At 39.0% G+C, this 25,978-nt stretch overlaps 1 protein-coding gene across 1 annotated transcript in view; it reads left to right on the top strand.

The window, feature by feature from the left end:
- The first annotated feature begins 1,253 nt into the window (after positions 1 to 1,253).
- Positions 1,254 to 25,978, top strand: part of CHID1 (chitinase domain containing 1) — a 122,076-nt gene continuing 97,351 nt past the window's right edge. Inside the window, 9 exon segments of the mRNA XM_042785517.1 lie at positions 1,254 to 1,285; positions 4,457 to 4,543; positions 4,545 to 4,622; positions 6,051 to 6,200; positions 6,955 to 7,087; positions 8,068 to 8,112; positions 9,434 to 9,540; positions 11,014 to 11,075; positions 20,158 to 20,250. Coding sequence (XP_042641451.1) covers positions 4,469 to 4,543; positions 4,545 to 4,622; positions 6,051 to 6,200; positions 6,955 to 7,087; positions 8,068 to 8,112; positions 9,434 to 9,540; positions 11,014 to 11,075; positions 20,158 to 20,250 — 743 coding nt within the window. The 5' untranslated portion in view covers positions 1,254 to 1,285; positions 4,457 to 4,468.

Here is a 25,978-nt window from a genome sequence, read left to right as displayed (position 1 = left end):
TAGAAACAAAATGGATTTTTCATACACTTATGTCTTATCTCTGTTGTTCCTGCTATCTAGAAGCGTAACGTGGAAGCATTTAATGTTTGTAAGAGATGAACAGGGCGTTATGAAAAACCAGAAAATCTGGTACCACATTGACTGTAAATTACTTCAGGTACTGTAATTTACTTTAGATACTTTTATATTTGGGGCAGGTTATATATGAAAATGTACTGTGTTTCAAACATGCCTATTGAGCAGTTCCATGAGACAAAAAAAGTCACCACTTGAGTGAAAGCTGAAGGATTCAGAGGTGTTTTGGTGACACTAAAAAAGTGGGATGACACATTCCTTTTTACTGCTATTTACTCTGTAAACACGTGTGTCCAAATGTGCTAGTGAGTACCAGTTTGCTTTCTGAAGTCCTTGTTAGAATTTAAATCTAGGTGATTCAGTGCAGAGAGAAAGTGTACACGTTCTTAGCACCTGCCAGAGAGGTATCTCATGCACTGGCAAGACTTTTGTTCGGAGGAAAAACATTTGTATGTCTTTTCAGTGCTGAAGAATGTTAATGAAGATCTTTGTTACACAAGAGGGGAATGGAAGAGGAGGACAGGTCAGGAGAAAATAAGGTAACCTCAGCTTCAGGGAGGTCACGCCAAGCTGTAACCGACACAGAAAGGAGGTCACGGAAAGTCTCCTGGTGGGAAGCACACTGCCAGCATAAACCAGGCTTGCTACTACCTGGCGACGTAGCACAGCCATTTTTATCAAGCGTTTTGCTATGGTACTTAGTGTCCGCAAGCAGCCCATGAAATAACTGCGTTACATCAAAACTTCCACTGCAGTAAAAATAGCAGCAGCACAGCTACGTTGTATGTAAAAACACAAACTGTAGAAGGCCAGAAGATAACAGAAATCTCCGTTTAAAACACAAACTTTTATTTTAAAGCCTACGAAGTGCCATCTGAGATCGGACCCCTCCTTTCTGCACCCCTGGAGTTAGCAACACTGCCTGCCTGGCTCTGCAGCCCTGCCCGTGCTGCCATTGCGCACGTCCTTCAGCCCGAGCTCCCCGCTTCCCCCCTTTATTTGCCACGGCTTGGAGTGAAGCTTGGAGTAAACCAAAGGTCTCGCCAAGTTACGGCCGCGACGAACGTTCGCTTTCCGCGGGCGCTGGCGAGCGGCCGCTGCCCCGCGGGCCGGCCCCGAGCCGCAGCCGCGGCCCCGCCGCCATGTTGGCGCCGGCAGCTCCCGCCACCGCCGGGCCGGGCCGCCCCCACACCCGCGGCGGCGGCGGGCGGTAGGTGCTGGCGGCGGCGGCGGGGCGGGAGGGAGCGGAGGAAGGAAAGAAAGAAGGAAGGAAGGAAGAGGCGGGGCGGGCGTGGGGCTGCGCTCCGGAGGGGCGGGGGGCGGCAGGGGCGGCGCCGCGGGGAGCAGGCCGCGGCGGGAGCCGGCCGTGAGGGAGCTGGGCGCCGGCAGTGGCGGGAGCCGGCCCTGAGGGAGCCGGCCCTGAGGGAGCCGGGCGCCGGCAGTGGCGGATCGCTGAGGGGAAAGCTCCGGTGTCTCTGGAGACGGACGGGTACGGGAGGCAGCTCCCGCTGTCGCAGGAGAGCGCCTTGCCAGAGGAAAGGAAGTAATGCTTTACACAGTTTAGGAACGGGTTTGTTGTCACTCTTTTCGCTCCTGAATCTAGCTTTTGTCGATTTAATTAAAAAACAAAACAAAACAAAACACGTCAACACAGTGCTTCCCGCACTTCCTTTACGAGGCGATGCAGGTTCATTCTGCAGCACTGGTTAGAATCTATTTTCTTCTTTAGAAACAAAGTGTAAGCATTAACTCTGATTTCCAGTAGTCACTGTGCCAGCCTCCAGGATTATTTAGTTTCTTCGGTTGCTTCTTTTGGGCTGCCTAAATCTATGGCAGCTTTTCTCTATTTTAAAAATAAAGATGCATTTAAGACAGCTGACTAAAAGTATGTTATCTTGTACAGTGACTCAGGTTAAGCAGCATTTGTGACCTGGCTTCAGAGAGAAACCTGGGCTTTAGCTCAGTTTGTCAAAAGATATTTTAAACCTTAAATTTGCTATAGTATCAGTTGAACAAGGACACAAATGGAGTCAATCTTCAATTTTGCTTGCTTTTTGCAGTGATACAGGAAATAGACGACTGCTGGTCTCGTGCAGTTCTACTCAGTTTAGTTAGTTTGAGGAGAACCAAACAACGATGAAGGCAGGCTTGCAGAAGAAAAACTTGATGGGGATCTAGTTTCTGTAAAGCTTGCAAAATTCATGTTTATAGTTTCCATAAAGAGTGTTTAAAGTTTAACTAACTCATCTTCATGGAGCGATGTTTTCTACTCAATGTTCATTTAATTCATGTTGTTAGAGAACAAATTATTAAACTAAGGTTCCAACCAAGAGTCAATATTGGACTGTCACTGGCAGAAACCATTTTGCCAGAGGCTCAGTGCTTCCTACAGATCGAGGAGAGGATGTTGACTTAACAATAATTGGCGAATAGATATGATCATGTCAAGGAAATGAGTCCATTTTGATGTCTAATTAGAGTTCAGTGATTGTTTTTTAAACTTCTGTTCTTCAGCTGTTAAATGTTAACTTCAGTGAAGTGGATACTGTTGCTAATTGTTTCTGAAAGTGAAATCAAACACCTTCCAATCAATAAATAGCAGTTTCTGGAAGAATTGATATCCTGTCCAAATAGTTAAGACTTGTATTGACTACTCTGGCTCTCAATTATTCCTCTCTGCAGTAGTTTATAGATCCTGCCAACCTAGACAGAACAGAGTAGATGCTATCAAGAGCAACCTGTTTTGCCTAATTTTTTAGGATGTGGAAAACCAGTGACCTTGAAGTCAAAGTAGAAGCATAACACCTTAACTATTAATGGTGACTTTTAAATGTTATAGCAATTCAGCTTTTACCCCACCCTCTGGACCCAAGAAGTATTAGAATGCTTTCTGCTTTTATTTTGCAGTCTTTATAAGGCTTGACTAAAGCCTTCAAATCATTTTATACATGAGATTTTTGATTCTTTATGTTCTTTGGTGCTACCAGCATTGGTTTTTCAAGCACTTCTGTTGCTATCATCCTTCTGCTTTGTTCTGTAATCACATACTTCTCTCTTTTCCTGCAATAAATATCTGCTTTTTAAAACCTCACTTCTAAGCCAGCCACATCCAAACATGCTTAAGTTTATTGGGTTGTTGATCTCCTCTCTGCATTACCACTGTTGGCCTCAAATAGCTGCGGTTTCATTGACTACACTTCCATTTAACCTTCAAGGTTCCTTCCGCCACCATATCGTTGCCACAGAACTCCTTTAGAGTCCTCAATCTGCTGATGTGGGATCCTTCCCCTGATGTTTTGTACAGAAAGAAAATACTCAAACTTTGAGCATCACTTATTGTCGGTGCCAACAGAACAACAAGTGTCATAGATAGAACTTGAAATGAGCTTCTAAGTCTTTTAAAGTGGGTGGTAGAGATGTTAATTCGTTAGAGTAATACAGGAAGCATGGGAATTTTTTAAGTTTGAGAAAACTTCAGAAAATTGTGGGAAAGGTAACTATTTTCCTTCTCCATGAGGATGTTGTAATTATGAGAAGCAGCCTGATACACATCTAGTTTGTTGTAGATAAAAGCTAGTCCCAGTTTGATACTTTGGACTTCCAGAATTAGTAACAGGTTACTTTTCTTCATTCTGGTATTCTACCTCCTTTGGCCCTGGTTCCCCTAATGCTAAACATTTTTTTCTGTTTTCTTCTTATCCACTTCTGGGTACTAGGCTAGAAAACCAGTGAGACTCATTAATGGGGAGAGGTTGAAAAACAAGCTCTGTCTGTATTTGAAATTTTTTTGTAAAGTCTTTCCTCTGACAACTAAGGTATGATAGGTAAATAGCACTGAACATAATTGTTCTCCATTAATTCTTTTATCTGGAGCTAGGACAAATTGTCAGTCATTCTTCTAGATCAAAAGGACCCCTATTTTTTTTCAATTCTGTGCATATCACTGACTTGGCAAGGAACTGAAAGCAAAGTTCTCACCTGTTAAGAGTAAAAGCACATAACTATAAGCATATAACTATAATTCCTTCTGTCTCTTAATTTGTGACTTGCTGACTGGGTTAGGCAGTAGGTACTATAATTGTTCTGGGCAGCAGATATTTATCTTTGTCAGCTGTAAACTGTTATACTTCATCAGGGGTTCTTTGAAAGGGAAGCTGCAAGTGTCCAACCTACTTTCTCTGTGATACACATACTAAAACAATGGGAAAAAAAAAAAGTTTGCGCCTAGGAATCTCTTAAAATACTTTGCTGTTTTGCTGCCAGTATTAAAACAGTACTGCCTTAATAAGTCTGATTCTAGAGGGCAGAAGATAAAACCATTGCTTGACTTTTCTTAGACAAGAATAGTGAATTAAACTGTTATATTCTTCTGTTCACACAGATTTGAGCCCTTATGTTTTCCAGACAGGAGAAACTCAACGTGGGGAAAAACACCATGAGGCTTCTCTGTACTTCACTTTCTCTTACCAGTGATTTGCTGGCTAGCTGAAGGTACCCTGTCAAAAACAGATGCAAAGAAAGGTGCTACAAAAAGACTGGAAGAAAAGGTAAAAAAATAAGTGAAATGCTCATCTTCTCTAACATGTGCAGTGAACTAATTGAACTTTGGTAGATGGACTCTCATTCTGCCAAAACAGTGTTAAAAGCAACCATGCATTTCCATTGGAGCTTATGCTCACAAATAAGGCTGCCTGAAACTGTCCTTCAGCTTTCGTGAGTGTCAGAAATGGTTCACTCCTTCAACCAATATGATGTAGGCTTCTGGAGCTTTATCCCCCATGCAAGCTGCAGAAGCAGGAAGTTTTTGTCCCCACATGCATAGCTAAAGGAGGCATACTTCCATCACTTTGGAAAGGGGCATGGGAGCAGTAATTTGGGCCAGGAGCACCAGATCACTACTGGTAGAAAGGACGGTGTTCTCAGCCTTGCCGGTGGGAAGGTTGTATCCCGATAGGAGAGTTTGAAGAGCCTTCTAACCAGAAGTTCCTTTCCAGGCAGAAATGATTCAGAGGCCCATAGCAATCTGAGCGAGCGGAGCCAACATGCTGAAGTCTTCCTTAACTTGCTGAGCATGTTCTTGTTTCCTACCTGTTTTCTTTCAAAACTGCAAGAAGGCACAGCAGCACAAGAGAAGGGGTGTGTACGGAGAGGAAGTGTATCAGTGCATATACCAAGTATATCTACTTAGTGTTGCTAAGCATATTGGATAAAGAGTAGACATGTTCAAAACCCTCTCCCTTGAATTATAAGTATAGTTAATCCTTCATTATGCAGATACATCTCTCATTGTTTGCATTACTTGCTTGCTCAACATTTACCAGGAAGGAAATCTAGTCTGCCAGGTAGTAAGGATAATACAAAGTGTTAAGACAGGCCTTATCCCTCAAGTCCTTACACTGAATCAATAAATGGTTTCTGTATAGTCACCATGCACACTTTATTAGGCCTTTTCACTCTGTGTTTCTCTGGTAAAACTATCTGTGCTGTTTTAATTGAAGCAGATCTTCCTTAAGGAAAGGTGTTCAGAACCTTGGCCATCAGTAACCACAACGCAGCATACTTGGTCTAAAATACGTCAAGTTTTAAAGTCATCTTCAGATTCTTAGTTGAGAACTCCTAACCCCTTTTTATCATTTTGTGGGTATCATGCCAGAAAGCATTGACTGGAGAGCAGTGCACCATCAGCTATGGTGAATGATGTTCTTTAATCTTGTCACGTCTTGTTTTTTGTTTGTTTTTGTTTGTTTGTTTGTTTATATGCTTTTTACTTTGCAAACAAAGTAAGTTCACTGATGATGACGGATAATTTCTGAGCATTTTCCTGTTTCAGTTTTAAATCAAACTGCTCTGCATCATTTAAAAGGAGTGCTCAGATTTTAATGATGTGATTTTTAGTTTTTTTCTTTTTGAAGTCTGTTGTTATTGAAAATGACTGCTTTCTATATCTGGTTCTAAAAACTGTCTTCTCCCAGCAGACACTGCATTCTGATAAAGACGTGCATGACCGGGGACTGGTAGTTGTGGATCCAAAGTCAAAGGATATTGTACTGGAACACAGAAGTTATTGCTCCAAGAAGATGAAGGAAAGACATTTCTCAGGAGATGTTCTGGGATATATTACTCCCGTAAGTTAATAACATTAATAAAATTGGTGCTTTGAATGAATACGCAGTGGACTGTGCTAATCTGCAATCTTGCATCCCTGCCTTAAAAACATTTTTATAATAATGGGAACTTCTGGTCAAATACAGTCAAATAGCCAGAGGATTATTTGAGAGCTGGTTTGGGATTTAGGTGGTCTCAAACCCATGTTCTCCCACTGACCTCTTCGAGGATGTCTGGGTCATACTGGTTTTTTGCCTCACTGGTAAAACAGAGATTATAGCATTCTCTTGTCCTTGATGAGCCATGTGAAGTTGCAGTAAAGTCAGTCTTACTATTATACAGAGTATCCTTTCATGAATAATAAATGTTTCTTCCTTTTATACAGAGGATGCTGTTCACTTGTTTAAGTCTTACACTGCTCAAAAGAGAAATAGGTGCCCTATAAATTTTCACCTTTCTCTGGTTCTCTTGAACATAAATGTAGAGTCTGTAAATTCAAAACTGTGTTGGAATCTACATGCAAATTCCTGTAGTTCAGGTGTATTTGCACCATTTGAAGATTTCCTTTCATGTAGCTATTGGAGTTCCCTGAGTACTTTCTTATTTAAATAAAAATAATGTCCTGGAAGGTTTCTTCAAACTAACAAATGGAGATCTAGCAGATGATTACATTTGTGTTAAAGAATGTGTATTACTCACAAGTAAAGTGAACTGTATATCTTACTTCTGAGCTTCTCACTTTTTTTTTTTTTTTTTTCTCCTTTGTTTTGCAAGTGGAATAGCCATGGCTATGACATTGCTAAAATATTTGGAAACAAATTTACACTAATCTCTCCAGTCTGGTTACAAGTGAAGAGGAGAGGGAAGGAAAGGTTCCAGTTCACTGGGCTCCATGATGCTGATAAAGGTGTTACTTTCTTTTTCTTTGAATATGCATTTCAATTAAGATTACTGGTCTTGTTGCAGACCAGGTAGCTTTGGCAATATATGCATGTGGGTTTTTCTGGCTCTGTCTCATGGTGAAGTACTTTGATCCATTCCAGTTTTGGGGGAGTTTTCTTCAACTTCCTTCTGTCCCCACCTGCTTGCATGTGTGTGTACATAGTTTATCTGTCCAAAGAATAAGTAGAAAGATTGGTTCTTTCACCAGGCTGTCTACAAAGGCCCTCTTAAAAAAAGGAACAAAGAATCTGTACAGACAGAAACAGTCTTTGATGTTGCATTGTGCAGTTGTTTACCAGTTGTGTTTTTTTTTTCCCTTTGCAAAAACCTCTGGGTGAATTTGTTTTGAAAATGGAGGATAAATTCAGTCTGCAGAGAATTTTTTCCTTCACTGTCGAGAAGCTGGCAGCAAGTTCAGATTTTGGCTAGTATGTTCTTAAATAATAACTCAGTAGTTTATGGTTTTGAACTTGATTGAATGTGGAATGTCATTTGAAACAGCTATAATTCTTACCCTGTTGGTACCTACTAATAAATTAGTTTTAGTACAGTGATTACCAAGAGAAATGGATGGGACACTTGAAAGTACCATCTTAAAAATATTCCCCCCAGGTGATTCTAGGTGACTACAGAAGTGTTGTTCTGAGTAGGCAGCAAGATAGTTTCCATGATGAGGCAGAACTGTAAGCAGCTGGGAGGGGTTGAATAGGGACTATTATAAGGATTTAGTAAATGCTAGTTACGCTGTGGTGGAGGGAAGTAGCTTCAGATTCTGTGCATCAGAGGATGTTTCGTCTGTGTTGGTTATGAACTAGGAGTCTGTGGCAGGAATGTAGATATAATGAAATTATACTACATTATTTGAAGAATGTTTGAAAATATGTTGTCACTGTCAACATCATTTATATTTTAACAGTTGTTCTCTTACTTGATACTGTTTGACAGGCTGGATGAAAGATGTCAGAAAAACCTCCAAAAACATCAAAATAGGTGAGCTTCTGTTTTATGTTTCTTTTTTGTCACCTTTAACTGCTAGCGGAGCAAAAGCAGGCTTTGTTCCAGGTGTATATGGGAGAAAGGGAGGTTACCTTAGCATCATTGTATGACGGTAGAGGTCTGATAAGAAAAATAAAAGCCATTAGCTATAGATAGTTAAGTAACTGAAATGTTGATCCTGTTGGTGCCCTAATATTTTGCCTTAACTTCTTTTCCCTGGATAAACCCCGGGTCACAGGGCCCTCTCTGGAGGAGTACTTTGTATATAACAGTACATACTTACCTGGGGGAGGAGCTTTAAAACTTTTTGCTCAGGGGTTCTTCTTAGTTAAAAAGAAAAAAAAAAAATCAAAATCTGAGTCAGTCAGACTTTTCTGCATGATAGTAGCAAAGTTCTTAGGCTCTTCTCCTCTTAAAGTTGGGAACTCAAGGGATGTGCCACGATGTGTCACTTCAGGAAAAATGGCAAACATTGCTATAGACATCTTAAATTTGTCTATAGCTAGAATTTTGTGGAACTGTGAAACCCTTCTTGATTCAGGAGGGAGTATGAAACTTGAAATGCATAAGAAAAATTGAATGCTCAGGTGAGATATTTTAAATTACTTCAGCTGCCAGATGATAAAGCCTTTGAAATCTCTCTAGACTCTTCTAAAATACCCTTTTACATCCTTGGTGGTTAGGAAGGACTTAGCCCCAGCTCTGTATGAGTTGTTGGCTTTTCCAGCATGCATGATCATTGCCTGTTCCAACAGCAGCTTTCCTGATTGTTGTCTGACCATGTTTTTAATGTTTTGTGTTGTTAGAAAGATAAATGATGTAAGCTTAAGTGCCCATGTTTTCCAAAATAAAAATTTATCATAGGGCTTTGAGATGAGTAGAAGAGTGAAGTAATGTAGGGCTGTGTACAAAAGAGTAAATTGGAGTTTGAGGTGAACTTTTCTAACTAGTTCTTTTGGTAGAAGACATGCACAACTTCCAGAAAGACTGCTGTTTCATGTTGGTGTTCTTTTAAGACTCTACTTGGGGCCCTAAGTGATACTTCAGTAAAGATAGTTCAATCAAGTGAAGGTATCTTTTCTTAAAACTTGCATCAGTTCTGACCTTTAACTAAACATAAAACGAAGAATGTTCTGCAGTGTCAATTCATCTGTGCTGCTAACAGTCAGAGTGAAAGAGCAAAGATCTGTGTCATGGGACATGATGTTTTGTGGCATCTCTGCTTGTATCCGCTGTATTCTGTTTCTGCAGAAATACTCCAGTGTAGATAATAAATTTTTAATTCTCACTACTGATTGACAACTTTGCTTGATAGTGCCTCGAATTTTGTTTGATGGCTGGACTTACCAGGACTTCGAGAGTATTTTTGGCAGTGAGGATGAGATAGAGGAGCTTTCCAAGAACATGGTTCTGCTAGCCAAGGTAAAAAGACTTTCTGCTAATGCCTATAGCACAGTGTGAGATGGTATTTCATCCCTTTTGTAATGGGTGTTTTCTCATTTCTGGTAGTTTTATATTCTACAAGATAAAGTTCCGCTCAAAACAATAATGAGGCAGGTTTCTTAATTGCGTGTCTTATTATGTGTCCAATTCCTGTAAATACAAAGTACCACAACATTTAAATATCGTTAACTACAAGTCTAAAATGAGACTACATAAGTCTGATCAACATAACCTTGTTAAGTTACTGTTGGCAGCTGCACAAGGCACTTTTGCCTGCTATAAATTGTGATTGACAAAACCTGTTCCAAACAGCTGCCAGACTGAATGAGGCAGAGGCAGTAGTGGATACCTGAGAAACTTCTCATGGACATTGCCTAGTGACCAGACTCCTTTCTTCTAAATTTCCATTAAAAAAATAAAACTATTAAGCAGGGTCTAAACTGGTTAGTGGTGTTTTCTGATAGGCTGAAAAAGGGTTACTGGTGCAATGAGTGCTGGTTTGTGTGTTACAGGAGTACATTCAGGCTCAGTGTGCTAGAGCTAATGAGTCACTTTTAATACCAAGAATAACTCACTGGATCTGTTACTGTACAGTTTTGCTTAAGTCTGATAAACCGGTTTCCTTAAAATATTAATAAGGTGGGGAGAAGAGAAGACAATTCCCTTTAAAGAATGGTTACTGTTTGCTCAGGTTTTCTGGGCAGCCCCTTAGCTGCCCAGATGGCTTTAGAACTATGCAGGTGTATGACTAGACAAGTTGCACCCAAAAGTCAGGTAGCTTCAGTGGTTGATTCATGACAGCCTACTTAATTATTGTCAGGATAAGTTTTCTCACTTGCTACACAATGTAAAAAAATCTTAATGTGCTCTAGAGGAGTATGGGTGTAGAAGTAAACTGAATAGGTTCTTAAAATTTGTGGCTGATAATCAGTTTTAGGTCCTCAGTAACAGTTGGCCTCTTAAGGAAAGGATGCTCAAATACAACAGTGTCACTGATCATGTTGAACAATTATCATATGTGAGACTGTGGGAGATGGTTGGAATCGTGCCTATGCCAAGTTAGTATTTACATCTTTAGACTCAAGAGCTCATGAGTTTTTTCCCATTATACATGTAAAAGTGTGTCAAATTATTTGATTAACTGCTGTCTTTCATTAATGGCTGAGTTTTCCCTGATACTGGTTTATCCTGTAAGAGTAGAAGTCATGGATAACTAACAGAGGTTTTTAACTTTTGCATATTTGTTAAATAATTTGGGTGTCTCTGACTTCCTTGTGAAATGCAGCGTTAAAGGCAAAGCTGGTATAAGAACACAAATCATGTTCAATCTATAATAGTACAAGAAAAATTAAAGTAATTGTGTGCTTTGATACTGTATTATCATCTCTGATACAAGCCTAATGAAGAAGCATGGTGATTAACTGTATATTGTTGTCAATTCCCTTTATTTAGACTGAAAATTTTGACGGCTTTGTAGTTGAAGTTTGGAGTCAGCTGGGAAATCAAAAGCAAACGTGAGTATAAGTCTCTAGGATGCAATTCCTAAAAATTGGTTCTTTTAAAGCATCTTTTTAATTTGTTCAAGTTGATTTGAATTTGTCATTATAAATAAATACACTTCATTCTGGGACAACTGAAGATTGTTCCGCTTAGAATGAAGTAGAAGAGTCTATTCAACTCTGCATGAGCTCAAAGATTACATAATAATCTTCATTATGGACCTAGCAGGCCACATTAGCCTTTCATACTCGAGTTCTGCAAGATGTTACTGTTGTGTAAGGGTGAAGAGGGTACCTCAGTTGCTCAGATGTTGGCACTGGCCTTTATTATAAAACTGATTGGTTTGGGTTACTGGGTAAAGCTTGGAAGCGTGTGATGCTTTCAAGACCACCATATTTGAGTTGATTAGGAAACCTTTCAAACCTTTCTCTAGAGATCTTCTGGACATACTGGAACTAAAACCAAAATCCCCAACCTGGAGTAAATCTAGGGAGAAACTGGGTTCCAGTTCTTGCAAGCACAGTATATTTTAAACTTTGGAATAGTTGATCTATCTCTTGGTAGCTCCGCTATGAAGTTTCAGTGAGTCTGCATTTATTGTAGCTGCTAAAACTTATCTATATTAAGCTGGTTTCTGACATTCTAATCTGTTTTCCTTGAGCAAAAGCCCCTTGGCTGTCTTAACACCTTGGACAGAGTCAAGGTAAGGCAAGCTCCAAACTGCTGCTTCAGGAGGAAAAGGCAGAATGTGAGGAAATGAATGATTCAGTGCAGCAATCTGAAGATTTTGTTTTAGTTTCCTCAGGAAATTCAGTCATCCATTCCCTAAAGCACAATATTCCTACCAGCTCTCTATTGCCTAATATGTCTGGGGGAAAACAGCTTGAAAGAAAGCTCTGCAGAATGCAGACTTCATTATGGAAGACTTCAACCTTTCAAAAGTGGTTATTTCAGGTTATTCTTCTTAGGGCAAATGTTGTCTGATGGCATATAATAGTTGCTTTTGGATCTGAGCGTGCTATTAACAGAGTCCTATCTTTTTCCTGTAAAATCAACACTTGGGAACAAGAATTGAAATTGCAGAACCTTTGTTGCCTTGTCAGGGGCTGCACCATCTGCACTGGAATGAATAATCCTTAAGATAGATGCTCTTGTTCATAATTAGGTAATTTATCGGGTTGTTCCTAAGAGTCAGTCTCTATACTGAGCTCTGACCTTATTGCAGTGTCTTAATAAAAGGGCCATCGAGGTGATTTAAGCAATTAGTAACTACCAGCCAGAGATTGGGTGTAGTGGTCAGTTTACTTACTGTGCTTACTGTATTTCAGTAAAATTGATGCTTTTCCTGTTAGTTAATTTACATGACTGTAAGGCAGACTGTATTACTCTAATTTTACTCACTGAAAAAGGTTTCACTGAAGACCAATTTAGGCACACTGCCATCAGAGTGTATTGCAAACGACACACGTGAACAAAGCATGCTTTTTATTTGCTCCAGGGTGAGTTTACTGGTGGCATGGTAAAAATGTTACTCTTTGCCAGGAGTAATGCTGGTTCAAAACAGCATTCCTGGTCCCATCTTGTGTGATAAGATCTGTTTGTACTAGAGGAGGTAACTGCTGTGTGGTTGCTTTAGCCTTCAGTACCTGAATGTTATTTAGGTAAAGTATAGAAGCACCACTTACATGTGGACTGTCTGTCTGTTATTGATAGAAGGAGTTGGAAGTATTTTTCATAACTTCAGAGAAGGAAAGGGTTATTATTCTCATAGAGTAGAATGGTAACTGCCTCCTTTGCTCTGAGTCAGTAATGTTTGATCCTATGTGGCCACCTGTGAACAAGACTTTAGGATTATCCTAACTAAAAATGTGAACGATGATGTTTGGCAGAAAAAGAAAAGTAGAAACAAAAGTTACAAACTGCAGATTTTCCTCTTCTTCAAGACCAGTTTTGATTTAAGTGCTGGATTGTAAACTCATCTGTGGTTTGTTGGGTTTTTTTGCTTCCCTTTATTGCACCTCCTCTAGAAATGGTTAGGGTGTTTAAGTTGCAAAATGCCTGGTGTTGGGCTTGTCTCCTGAGAGACACATTCTGAGTAAGGCTGATCTAGTCAGCAAGCTGAAGTTAGGCTTGTGTGCGGAGCAACAGTTGTTCTGCGAAAATAGAAGCACATCATCACATTAAAATTTTTTCTCATGATGCTTATAAGTTATGGGACCAGTGTCTTAATTTTGAGATTAAGTCATTTGTCTATCACTTGCTCTAAAACTGAGTGGCTAGGCTATCCACTGCCCCGCGGTTTTTTCCTATCAATGATTTTTGGAGTGAACAGGTGCATTGAACAGATCTTAAGGGGCAGAATTAAGTGAACTTAGCACCTTGCACATTGTGTGCTGTTACTTTGGGATCTGTTAATTTCCTTTTGAAAAGCAGAGCAGAGTTATTGCTGATAAATGGGCACGCATGCACGGTCCCTGCCAGAAAAGGCTTGGAGCAGCCCCTGTGACCTCCGGAGCCCGCAGAGTGGCAGTGTTGTAACACGAGTCGGACCTGATCGTCCTTGGCAGGTTGTATCTTTCCAGGGTGACAAACACCAGTAGGAAAGCCTGTTCTCCACCTTGGAAGAGTGGGGGTCAGCTGACAGGTAGGTGTCGACACATAGGGATGGCCCCTAATCCTTCCGAGATGGGAAGTGTTCACAGAACAGCAATTGTGGATGCTCTGTATAAAGCATTGGTAATTCACTGTTAGGTACATAGTGTGGGCTTTCCTGATTCTGATCCTTCAAGGTCAAACACCTGAAAGTAGTTTAACTTAGTTCTAGGTGAGGGAACAAAAAATCATCATGATGGTCCAAGGAACAGGTAGTCTGCCTTTAAATTACTTCCAGAGCTGTCTGACAATGCAGAGACAATGATAATACAATTTATTCCTATTACTTAGTGTGAACATGTTTTAGTTTAAAAAGAATAGAAAAGAATTGGATGTTTTTTTTCTGAAATGCAAGGAATAATCTCACATAAGCAGTTAGCAGCAGGTTATTAAGACTCAACGCAGGTGCATAAAAGTATCTGGGGATATGCTGCAGCTGCCAGCTTGTCTTATGAAATGGCAGAGCCGTGATGTGGATCTAAGTAAAAAATATTTAACTTAGAATCATGATTTTCATTTTTCAAGACATGAAGTAAGTGGATACCTAACTATTAAATTAATAAATATTAAAATGACACTCAGTTATTGTAGTGCATCCTTTTGTGTATCCGTCTTGAGGGGAGAGCTGCGGAAATTATTCCTGTTGTTTTTTTGATAGTGTTATAGAAAATATCCATGATCCCATACAGTGCACTACTGTAGTGGTGCAGGAACACTTAATATAGCATAGGTTTCTTTACCAAATTTAAAATGACTAGAGAGTGGGATTTGCTTATGGGACATTTGTGCTTGATATGATGTTTCAGCTGTGAAATCAGCATCCACTCTCTAAAGGCAATGTTCAGTGATAATTCTTATCAGGGTGCACCAATATTTCTTGAGGCAGTTGAGTTTGCAAGGGAATCTGAAAACCTGCAAATTAGCATCCTCACACACTTAATAAATTGCGTTCGGATTTAAACATTACTTCATATATCAGAAAGCTGGCTTAATTGCAGCTGAAGCTCTCTTTTCAGTAGACCTCAGCTGAGCAAGTGTCCCCATGAGATACCTTTTTTTTTTTTCCATAGTTGAACATGAATTTTGGTTGGATTAAAGAGGCATGATGACATCTTCATAACACATGGTCTCGATGTTGGGACTTGAAACACTGAATTACCTAAAGACCTTGTGACAGTTAAATTTTGTAAATATCTCCATATAACAGAGTAACAGTGTTAGCTCTGTGTAAATCTCCGGTAACCCATAACTGCCTGTGACCAGGCTCCTTAAAAACCTGTTGTCACTGAGCATTTTTAAAATAAAGCACATTTAGACACTTCTCTGCCATCCCTTTGCATGTATCTAGAAAATGTTGATTTTTTTGGGTACTCACTTCAGCATTAGTAATGAATGACTATTTTTCCTGCAAGGCTTGAGGAGTTACCTAAGAATTGCCTTCAGTTTCCTGTTTATCCTAGCTGGCATTACAGATGAGGTGAAATGTTGCTAAGAAGTTATGTTGCTGGCATCCACTTAAGACATGAAATTCTGTGAGTTCAGGCTCACTGTGTATCTTCGGTTTTACATCTTCATAAGCAGAACTAAATATGGTTTTGTTTGGTTTCAAGAACAAAAAATTTTCTAATCATTCTGGTTTGGGGTTGGAATTGCTCTGTAACGCTCAGCAGACTAAAATCTTAAATTATGTCAGTTCATTTTTTCTGCTTTAGTTTGCATATTCATTTACATGTTGATTTCACCAACAGTATAAATTTTATATAATAGAATTATGTGCCTAAATATAGCTGCCTGATTTCACATTAGATGTCCTAAGCAGCCTGGTCTCTGGCTGCTCATGTAGGGTCTCAAGTCTTACATGCCTGTTTTATTTGAAAAAGCTGAATTGTCTTGATATGTGTGTACCTACATTTTTGGGAGTTTATACTGACCAGTTCAGGCTCCTATAGACATCTAACACGGATACTTCAAAGTATCCTGTATAGTAATGGTGCCTACTTCTTTCTTGTGAATTCTGGGAATAGGATTATTGATACACAAATCACAGTGAGGTCAAATTTAATGTGAGACAAGAGACTGCATCTAACTGATGCTGCCCCCTGTCATGCTGACAATCATTGCACAGTGAGAAAGTATTCAGCTTCCCATCTTTTATTGTAACACATAGGAAATCAACCAATGTATCCTATGCAGATAATATTCAAATCTAATATGATTTTTTGCTTCTTATAGTTTAAACCTGCTTCTTAATTAAATAACTGTCTTTTAGATAAAACTTCATTGGCTGATTTTGCAATATAATTTTCCGAGTTATTCATCCTGTGTCATTTAAGTTTAGAAATGTACATAGCAAAAATACTGAGGTAACAGAGCAAGCAAAGGTTCTCCTTATTTAGTTAACAGCTAGATAGGATGATGTCTCTCATGCTAATCTCACATGTGGGTTTATTTGTTTTGTTTTTTTTTTTTTTTTTTTTCTTCCAGAGACCTGGGTCATGTTGTGAAAAAGGCATGAATGTACCTGGCAGAATCTCACAGCATACATAAAAGTGCACACGTTATTCTGATCAGTCTGGCCTTAGCTGACAGATGGCACTGGCATCACACAGAATCATTCTGAAAAATGTGATTTTTTTTTTTTCTTTTTTTTTTTGTCACTACGTGCTGCAGGCACTTGGTATCATGCAGAAGATGACCTTCAGACATCTTATTAATGTTGGTAGGACTATAGGAGCAAACAGCTCTTCTGGCAGTTCTATCCTTCATGTTAGTCCCTGAAAAATTAATCTATTAATCAAAGATTTGCCATAATTCACTCCAGTTTCTTGGTATTAACTAGGCAATGAAATGGCACAAAAGGGCAATTTCTTTCTGAAGTAGACAGCTTTATTCTGTCCAATTTTCTTGACAAGGCATAAATTTTAGGGAGTACTGACTACCAACTTGTGCAAAAAAGTAGTTTAAGTTGGAAAGTTGCAGAGTTCTGAAGGATCACGTAGCTGAAGGGAAGGATGTAACAGCCTTACGTGTCTTCTGCAAGGCTCTTCAAAGACCCCTACAGCCCACTCTTGTGCACTGAAGTAAGCTCTACTACAAGGTGTCCCAGCAATGCTGGAAAAAGGGAGTTCGGAGAAAACAAACTCCCTTCAAACCTTTGTTGTTGAAAATTTGGAGACCTGCATACTTTATAGGGGACGAGATACTTTGAAATCATGAACACTTGGAAAATTGTCCTACCAAATGGTAGTGATAATGGAAGGCTTGAAATAATAGGAATGAAGTAGACCTTAATTAGCTGAAGATAGAGTCTTAAAGCTGCCAGTGTCTTAATAGCTGCTCTGAAGTTAAATTTGACAATAGTCAAGTCTCTGGTAAATATTTAATGTAGCCTTTTCAGGAAGACTGATTCTATTCCTACTTTCCAGCACCTGATTAGAATGTTTAAAATGTCAATAGCTTTTCTTTCAAAATTACCTGTGGTAATATGGGAGGGTATTCTGTTTAAAACACTGGAAAGCACTGTTGGGACACAGTAAAGATTCATAGCACGATAAATGAACATTTTGCGATTGCTGTTTGGGGGAGAGGGGCAGAGTGCACATTTGATTTACATAGTCTGTCTTTGCTGACAACTGGAAGTGAGCTTAAATCCTGTCTGATTTGCTAGAACATTTTCAGAGCCCAGAGACCTGATTTGACAGTTAGTGAGTAGATGCTAATCTGGGTTTCTTAAGCAAGAATCAGCAGTTGTCCAGCTACCCATTTTCTTCCTGACCTCCTCCAAGTTGAAGCTAATTATTTTTTGGCCAGAGCTATACTGCTTTGATTTGGTGGTGGAAGGAGAACTGGCTGTTTTGATGGAGCCTGGTCTTAGTTAGAGTCTTGTCTGCTAGCTACAAAATGAAACCAGCTATCTAAACTGCACTCGTCCCCCTTTATCAGGCCACAAAACTCTGTTCTTCGTTTACAGTTGTAGGTTGTGGTTCAACGCTGTATGCCTTTCTAGTTTTCAAATATGACTGCCTTTGTGCAGTCAATTTTTGTGGGTGCATCACTGCTTTTGTGGGTACATTTTTACCTCTGCTGGCTAACCACCAGTGTCTGACGTAGCTGAGAAAGGGGGAAACTTTGGATTTAATAGTCACTCGATTATTTATTTCTTCACTGCACCTGGTTCAAAATAGTGCCAGCTGCTTTTCTTCTTATCCTTCAGAGCAGTGCTATCTGAATAGCAAAATTTTAGGAGCTGAGACAGATAGGTGAAGATGCAGAGTGGCAGCAAGGGTGTTAGCCCTGTTTCAAAATGAGAAAGTTATCTTGCTGTGCATCTATGTTAGTTTCTTTTGTCCTAGTCTGCCCCTCCTTCTATCCCCTCACCTTCTAAATAATTAAAGTCAGCAAGTATTTTGCATTGTGTAGAGGCCTCAAAGTTCCTCCAGCTAACAAAGGCAGCCAGGCAGAGAAAATAGATCCATGCTGATGAACAGCGTAGAATAATCTCAGTGCCAGAAGAATTGATTCTTATTTAATGGTAAAATTTATTTTGTATGTTGCATCTCTGACATCTGACAAAGGGGACACTCATACTGCAGTTTGGGTATAATTAGTTAAAAAGGTAACAGCCCTGAGACACAAATCAGGGGGAAAGAAGACTTAGTTTAGTTTTAATACTGATTATAATTTTTGTTAAAATTATGTCATGGGAGTTGTGATGTGTATGTTGGATTCAATAAATGTCTGTTTAGTTTAGTGTTGTAATTTTTTAATGCATTCCTATAGAAAAGGATTCTTCTTTGCTGTAATTGATTTGTCTGAATAGTGACACTTAATGTGGGATGCATGTGATAAGGAAATGGGAGGAAAAGCTGTTACTTTCCCAGAGCAAGAATGGTAGAAGCACATGCTGCAAACAGATCAGAAGCTGATTCCTGTAGTCTTGTGTCTCCCCCTGGAAGAGACGTATAGGTGGCGGTGTGCCAGTGCTTTGTCAAGAGCTGTTCAGCACAGCCACCTCTCAAATTGTAAGCACAAAATACTGATGGTATTGGGAAAGTGATAAAACCAGCTTTGTTTGTTTGCCAGGATTTTGAGAGTAGTGGCTTTTGCAGTGTCCTTAGGAAGTTTTCATCAGTCATCAAGCCATTTCAGGGAAAATTAAAATACTTGGTTACCTTTGACTAGTATCTACATTGTGCAAGTCAGGCATTGTTACTGTGATGGATAATTATATTGGAAGATAAATGATTTTAGAAGAATCTCTCTAGGATGATGCTGCCTTGAAAGGCATAACAGTACCGAAAGTTGTTCCTGAGATTTCAGGTCTAATCCAGTTTAAGTGGAGCAAACAACTTGGATCATTGCTTATATATATCCTGCCTTTCCTGCTTTAGCACTTTTTCACTACTGGAATGGGTTGTGGAGTTGCTTTCAACTTGGTTCAGGTTTAAGAGTAGCTCTGAGCAGATCTACAATTCTGTGCTAATATCATCTGTCTGATTGTCTTTGTGGATCCATCCTGCCAGTGGGTAAATATGAAAATTGACTTTGTTCTGCAAAATGAGAAGGCACACAGAAGGACCATATTTGTAGTGCAAATTTAAGGTGATATTGGATTCCTCTTAAGATAACAGTAGGCATTAAACTTTTTTATTTCTGCAGTCTCTCCCTGAAGGATTTTCTATTAGCATTGCCCTTCAAATCAGGAAGACCAAAATCAATTTACATGGGAATTTTGGAGTTTCTTTTTCTATTTAAATTGTTTAGAATATGGGTATGAAAATCAGCTTTTGTGATACTCTTTAAATGATGCATATGGAAGGTGATTCTTCCAGATATGACATTGTCAAACATTTATTTTGTAGCTGTACAGTAATCTATAAACAAAAAGATTGTTTATACAGGAAAAAAAACAGCAGCAGAAATGTTTCTAAGTACAGGCCTCAGAAATATCCCTTGAAGATTGCACATCTTGCTGTGAAAGCATCTTTACAAATTCTCAGACCTCATATGTAGTAATACAGTGGTGACTTTATTCAACAGCTGCTTTTCTCAGAACAGTGTTTGGTTCTTCTATTGATCCAATTCTTTTTACTGAATATGAGGTCATCTGCTCTGATAAGATATACTGGTTTTACATGCTAACAATGCACAGTTAGATTAAAATAAAACTAGGAAACATTTTAGCCCCAAGATGATCACCAGTTCCCATAAAACTAAGACTGTCTCCAGCCGTTCACTGTTCTTTGTCTTGGAAAAGGGTAAAAGATTAGTCTTCCTAATTTTTTTTTTTTTTTTTCTACTACGGTCATTCACCACAGACTGTGTTTGGCTCTCTTGCCAGCCGCGTCTTTTCAATTATTTCTACTGTTACTTGTTATCTTGTTCTTGACAATATGTAGTCCCAGTTTTACTGCCTTTCCCACTAACAATATATTTGTATTTCAGGGAGTTGATTCACTTGCTTATTCACCTTTCTGAAGCTCTGCGTGAAGCACAACTTAAACTCATACTAGTCATCCCTCCTGCAGTTGCAGCAGGGTGAGTATTCCTATTTAGATGACAGATTCCAGATGAGAAATACTTTCTTGTCTGATATACAATAAATTCAAAGCTTTGGTTATAGCTGTGCAGCTTAAACGAGTAAGAAGTTATTTGAGTTTGATTGATAGTCCTGTCTTCATACATGTTGCACTGAATAGTCTTAGTAACTATGTGCGTTCATACATTCCTCATAACTTTTGATGTGAAAATAACTTGTAGAGGGATCTCCTATTGTGGTATTAAACCAAAATGTCTGGTAAGAACTTCCAGGAGAACAAGAGCGGAAACAGTTGTGGAGCTTAATGACTTGTTGCAAGGAGTGAGAAGGGTGTCACCAAGGTAGAATATAAAGGAACTGCCTGAGCCTTTAGGCACAATATCAGCTATGATAGATAATAATTATTCTTGAAATAAGAAAAACAGAGCTACAGGAAGAAATTATATTTATAATAGGGCTGTGGGGTTTTAAAATTATTTGTTTCAACTTCATAGTTCATATGTACAGAAAATGCATTTAGTAAGAAGATAATATTTAGAATTGTTAATGATTCTGTTTATTTGTGCAATGATTTGAATCTGACAGATGTACCAGTTTATATGCTTTTCTGTCTCAACAACAGTAAACAGTTCTTATCTTTCAGTGTTTATAACAGAGAGATATTTATTTCCTAAGATTGTATTTATTGAAAAAATAAAACCCCTGTGGAAAATGAGAGTATAACTTCATTATATGTGGAAGGAATTTGAATCCTCTTTAAGTTTTTACACTTTTAGGAAAAGATTCTACATTGTCTTTAATTGATGTATATCATCTATAGTAAAACTGAAAAATTATGTTTTTACTGTATCTCTAGTCTTTTTCTGGAAAGAAAATGACACTCCAGTATTTCGAGAAGAATGTGTCTAGTCCTTCAGGGTTTTGTATGATCCATCAGTGATTACATCCATGTGAGAGTGAGCAGATAGAACTGAAGACAAGAGTGGGAGGTGATTCAGAATACCAGCAGAGTGATGTGACTTCATTATTGTCATTTCAAATTGAAATGTGGGCTATGCCAATGCTGTACAGCTTTATTAGCAAGAGTTTTGCCAGTATCCATCTGCCATTTGGTAACATTTGTTTGCATTTGGATGCCCTTCCAGGTCAAAAGATGCATGGTATCCTTGCACTGTAAACATATCTATCTGTTGTGCTACTTTGTGGGATAGTGTTTATGATATACAGTGGTGCTACTGGGATACACATCATGCCTTTCAGAGAATTGTAGTAATAAGTGTTATCCCAAAACTACAAGGTTCTGAATCTCTGTGTTCCATTGTCCTCTTTCCTTGCTTCTCAAAGGTGATGAGTGTCCCTGTTACACTGTGGATAGGCCAAGTCTTAAAGTTATGTATATGTTATGGATGATGGCCTTTTACTGTCAGAGTGAGAAGCTTCAAATCCCTATTAGTTGTTTGTAAGAGGTTTGCTGGGGGCTCTTGTCATATGGAACTGCAGAATAATGAAGAATAACCTGTTGTAAAGGATTGCATACACGGAAAAGTCTTCATGAAGTAATTGAGTATGTTGCAGTGGGTTCTGCTGCCTACGGATGACAGATGGGACACACGTGCTAATTCTATGTCGTGCTTATTATGTATCTCTGAATTTTACCTAATGGAATAGGTTCCTCTTCCTGGTTACACAGATATTTTTGGCTTACTGGGCTTGACTTGCTGATAATGATAACTGGAGAAGGCTCATAGTATTTGCATAGTAGGCAATATGAGATTTTTATTTTTCCCAAGTTTCATTTTCCTTCAAGCTATTCAGCAACCTTATGCCTGCACATGAAAATTCAGTAATGTAAGTCAATCTTAAATAGAGAGCTATTAGGTAGTTTTCAGATGAGAGTTAGTAGACAGCTAAATAAAAATATTACAATGTCTTATTTTTTTCACCTTGGGCTTTATAATATCATGGACAGGCTCACAGCCACTACAGTTTATGACAGTTTAACAGCCCAGTTTCAGGATGGTGCTGTACAACCTCCTAAATTTCTTGTAGGCTGTCATAATCTTTCAGTGTACATTCATTTTCAAGGTGCCAAAAAGGCTGAGAAAGTGGAATGCCTGAGCAGGCTTGTAAATGTCTCTTCTGTGACTGGACTTTTCTCTGCAATGGTCTCAAGTTTTTGTTAAGTTTTGTGGGGAGGTCCAATAGCACAAGGGGGAAACAGCATTTCTGCCTACAGATGTCTGTGCAGAGCTTGAATGCTGCCTGCTGGAAAGATTCGGGGACCCTGTAGTAGGTGATTAAAATGCTGTCGATGTGCTGAGATCAGTTAGCATCTGCACTATAACCTGTGATGTCACCTCTTCTGCAGGTTAGTCATGTAACCCCATCCAAACCAGTTCCTGAATACAGGGCATGTACTTTCTACCATCATAAGACTGTAAACCCAGAATAATACCTACCTGCGATTTTGTTCTTCAATAGCTGTATGAAATATGACTGCAGTTTATTTTCTGTAAAACTATGTACTTCAGGATGGTTTTTGTTGCTTTATATTTTCCTCTATTGCATGGAACAACCATTTTATATCCTTAAAATTAAGTAGCTAGTTTAATGCAAAAATCCCTTTGGTTCTGTGTGTGGCTGGCCAGCAAATTTTGATAGGCAAAGAGCGAGAAGCAATGTATTGAAGAGTATGGCAAAAGCAAACAACATAAATTCCATGTAAATTGGTGGACAGTCCTGTAAAATAATATTGGTGCAGAGCCCTTTTCTTTAGGGACTATAGGGCTCTGACAGCTTAGCTGCATTTTGAGGAGATTCCTTTCTATCACTCAAACCCCTCTGTTTCTACCTCCATCCTGGTCCTTTTTGCATGATGTTTTGTGAGACACTTTGTTTGTAGAACAGAACTAGTTGCTAGTGGATTATGGCATTAAGAGAGTAGATCCAAGTCTCAAGACAGCACTAGACTTACACTGTTGTTTCTTTTTGTCCAGACATGGTGTGGCTTGTTCCCTTTTCATTCCTGTGCTCTGTATTTTCCATGGTTTTCCCGTGTCAGAATACACACCCTATAATCCTGAGGCAGTTTGGCCTCTTGTAATGCACAAAAAGAAATGCACTATATAAATGGGGTCAAGAATTTATTGCTCGTCCACTTAATGTTTTAATGGTCTTATAGCCCAAATTATCTAGTTAATACAGAAAAGCCTCATTAACATTACAGCTAGAATTGTTATGCAGAGCCTTCCCACTTTCTGACCCGTTTCTGTGGTGTAATGCTCACCCTTCCGCTGTTCCAGTGGGTCCTGAGGTTGACACTCAGTATTCCTTGGGCAGAAAGATGACTCATCAGCACAGTGAGGTCTTTCTCAGGAGCGGTGTGAAATTATGCTGGAGGTTTCTTCTTTGTCAGCCTTGCGTTTCACTTGGGGTTATTTCACATGTTTTCTTACTGCAATCTGCTTCCTCTTCACTGGCTGACAGCTGAAGTTTGAAGTTTGTGCAAACTCCTCAGGTTGGTCAGACCTTTTCTGTATGTGGTGTTCCCAGAGCTGGAGGCAGTTAGTCACTTGGCCACCACAGAATTATTTGCAAGAAAGTTCAGGCCATAAGATGCGGAGGGTTTTAAAAAGGAGGAAGCTTTTAATCAGCACTGTTTGTCGGGATGAGACATCATACGTGTTGCAAACAGTCAGAGCTACAAGGCAGGTATGTTGTTCCTTACTGTCATGAATGTCTTTGCATGGCTGTTCAGAGCCACTTTTGTGGCTGGTAATACTCGAGTATTAGAAAGGCAGCTTTCTCTGTCAAGAGAAGGTTGAGAGTTGTTAAAATTTGCTTCAGAATGTAAATGCTTAGGAGCTTTTTCTGATGCATGGATGGCTTTGCTGGTAAAACTTCCTACTATAGGGAAAATTCCAGGAACTGAACCGTGCTTTTGGCTATTGCCCTCTGAAGTGCTGGCATGGCTCCCAGTAGGCCAAAGTGTTATATGCCCTGTGGTATTAACTCATTGCATCACAGAGCAATAACTACAATACTTCTTTAAAAATAAAGACATGGAAACTTAAGTCCTTTAAAAATCTATTCCTGTCTCATGAGATAACCTTTGCAACATTCACAGACCATTAATACCGTAATTTCTTGCAGATTTTTCAGGAAAATTGTGGGTTGATATGCCATGAGTGTTCAATGGTGATAGCAAATACTTCGAGATTCTCATCCTTTGGTTAAGTCAAAATAATGAGAAATTACTGTGTCCTCTCTCTTGTCTGTCATTTATTTCAGTCTTTCATGCTGCCCTCTTATGATCTACATTTCATCCCAACTGTTAGTTCCTTTTTAAAGCAATTTTCTGTTGCCATTAATTGTAGGCTATTACAGATAAAGCAAAGGAGAGCACTTTAAAACATTTTTCTGAAATGCTTTATCAGTCACTTCATCACATAGATGCTTTTTAAAATGCTGATGCATGCTCTGGCAGAATTTAAGTAATTGCTGTAAACAGTGTTCATGTTAAATTGCATTTGCTCCTTTTGGTGGCAGGGAGAAAGTGGAGAATAGTACAGACCTTAAGATTCCTGTTCATTGTGATGCCTGTTGACATTACCAGATTGAGTCTCAGAGCCAACAGGACCTGAATCTCTTTTGTTTATATCACTCACTCAGGTGAGGCTCTGTAGTCTACTTATTTAAAATTACAAGACAAGACTTGAAGCCACTATAAGCCCTCTGGATTCATGAACACACTTTGCCTTGACCAGAGTGTGCTCTGTTGTGGTAGCTTGTCCTTCAGGAGTATTTTGCCACCGAACACCCCACTGAGGTTTGGACCATGTGTTGTCATTGCCCCTTCTGCTGCTGTCCTGTCTCTTGACAGAATAGTGGGTTCACAGGTCCAAAACCTTCCCAAACTGGGATTTAGAGATTCTCTATTACAGCTGGGAAGAGCAGTCTGTCTAAGAAGTAATTTTTAACCAAAATATGTATGACATGCCTGTCCTTAAATGGCCTTATTGGTAGAGGAGGAGTGAAGTATTCCTGTTTTCTAGCTGTGGGAAAAAACACCCATAGTTTATATGGAAGAATCTGAAAGTCTCATTCCTCTAAACCAATTATTTTGTTTCCTTATGCATTCCTAAAGTTTCTGGGATTTATTCATATGCCTTTACTGCCCAGGAGAATGGATTAGTCACTTGCTTTTCAATTAATGCTGTTATATAAGCCACCTGTCAGTGTCTTCCATGTATGTCTTCCTATTACATTAACTAGAAAAAACATTTTAACTTCATTAGTAAATAGGTAGCTGAAAGTACCTTCAGAAGGTAAGGAAACATCCTAAAACGTTCGCAATGTCCATTTATGCTTTAAAGCTTAGAAGTACATTGGATTTAATGATATCAATAAGAAGAATCCTGATATTTTCTTTCTGCCTTACTTGACTTTTTACATAGTAGATATACTTTAAAATTTTTGATTTATAGGATAACAAGGCTTCAACTGAAAAGTGCTTCCCATTGTGTATTAAATATTTTGTGTCTTGAAAATCATTTTGGGTTTTAACACTTACACTTGGTTGAAAGTGTGCTTTGATGCATCTAATATTCTTTATTTGTTGGAATCAGTGTAGACTGCTAATCAAAAATACAGCAAAAGGCATGGAAGTAAGGACCATCAAGAATCGAATAATATTTTGGAGTTCAGTCGCTGGCAAAAGACTGATAA

Source organism: Tyto alba, unplaced genomic scaffold (genome assembly GCF_018691265.1).
Source record: "Tyto alba isolate M040663 unplaced genomic scaffold, T.alba_DEE_v4.0 Super-Scaffold_8, whole genome shotgun sequence".
NCBI lineage: Eukaryota > Metazoa > Chordata > Aves > Strigiformes > Tytonidae > Tyto > Tyto alba.
This window is presented reverse-complemented; position numbering and strand designations above follow the sequence as displayed.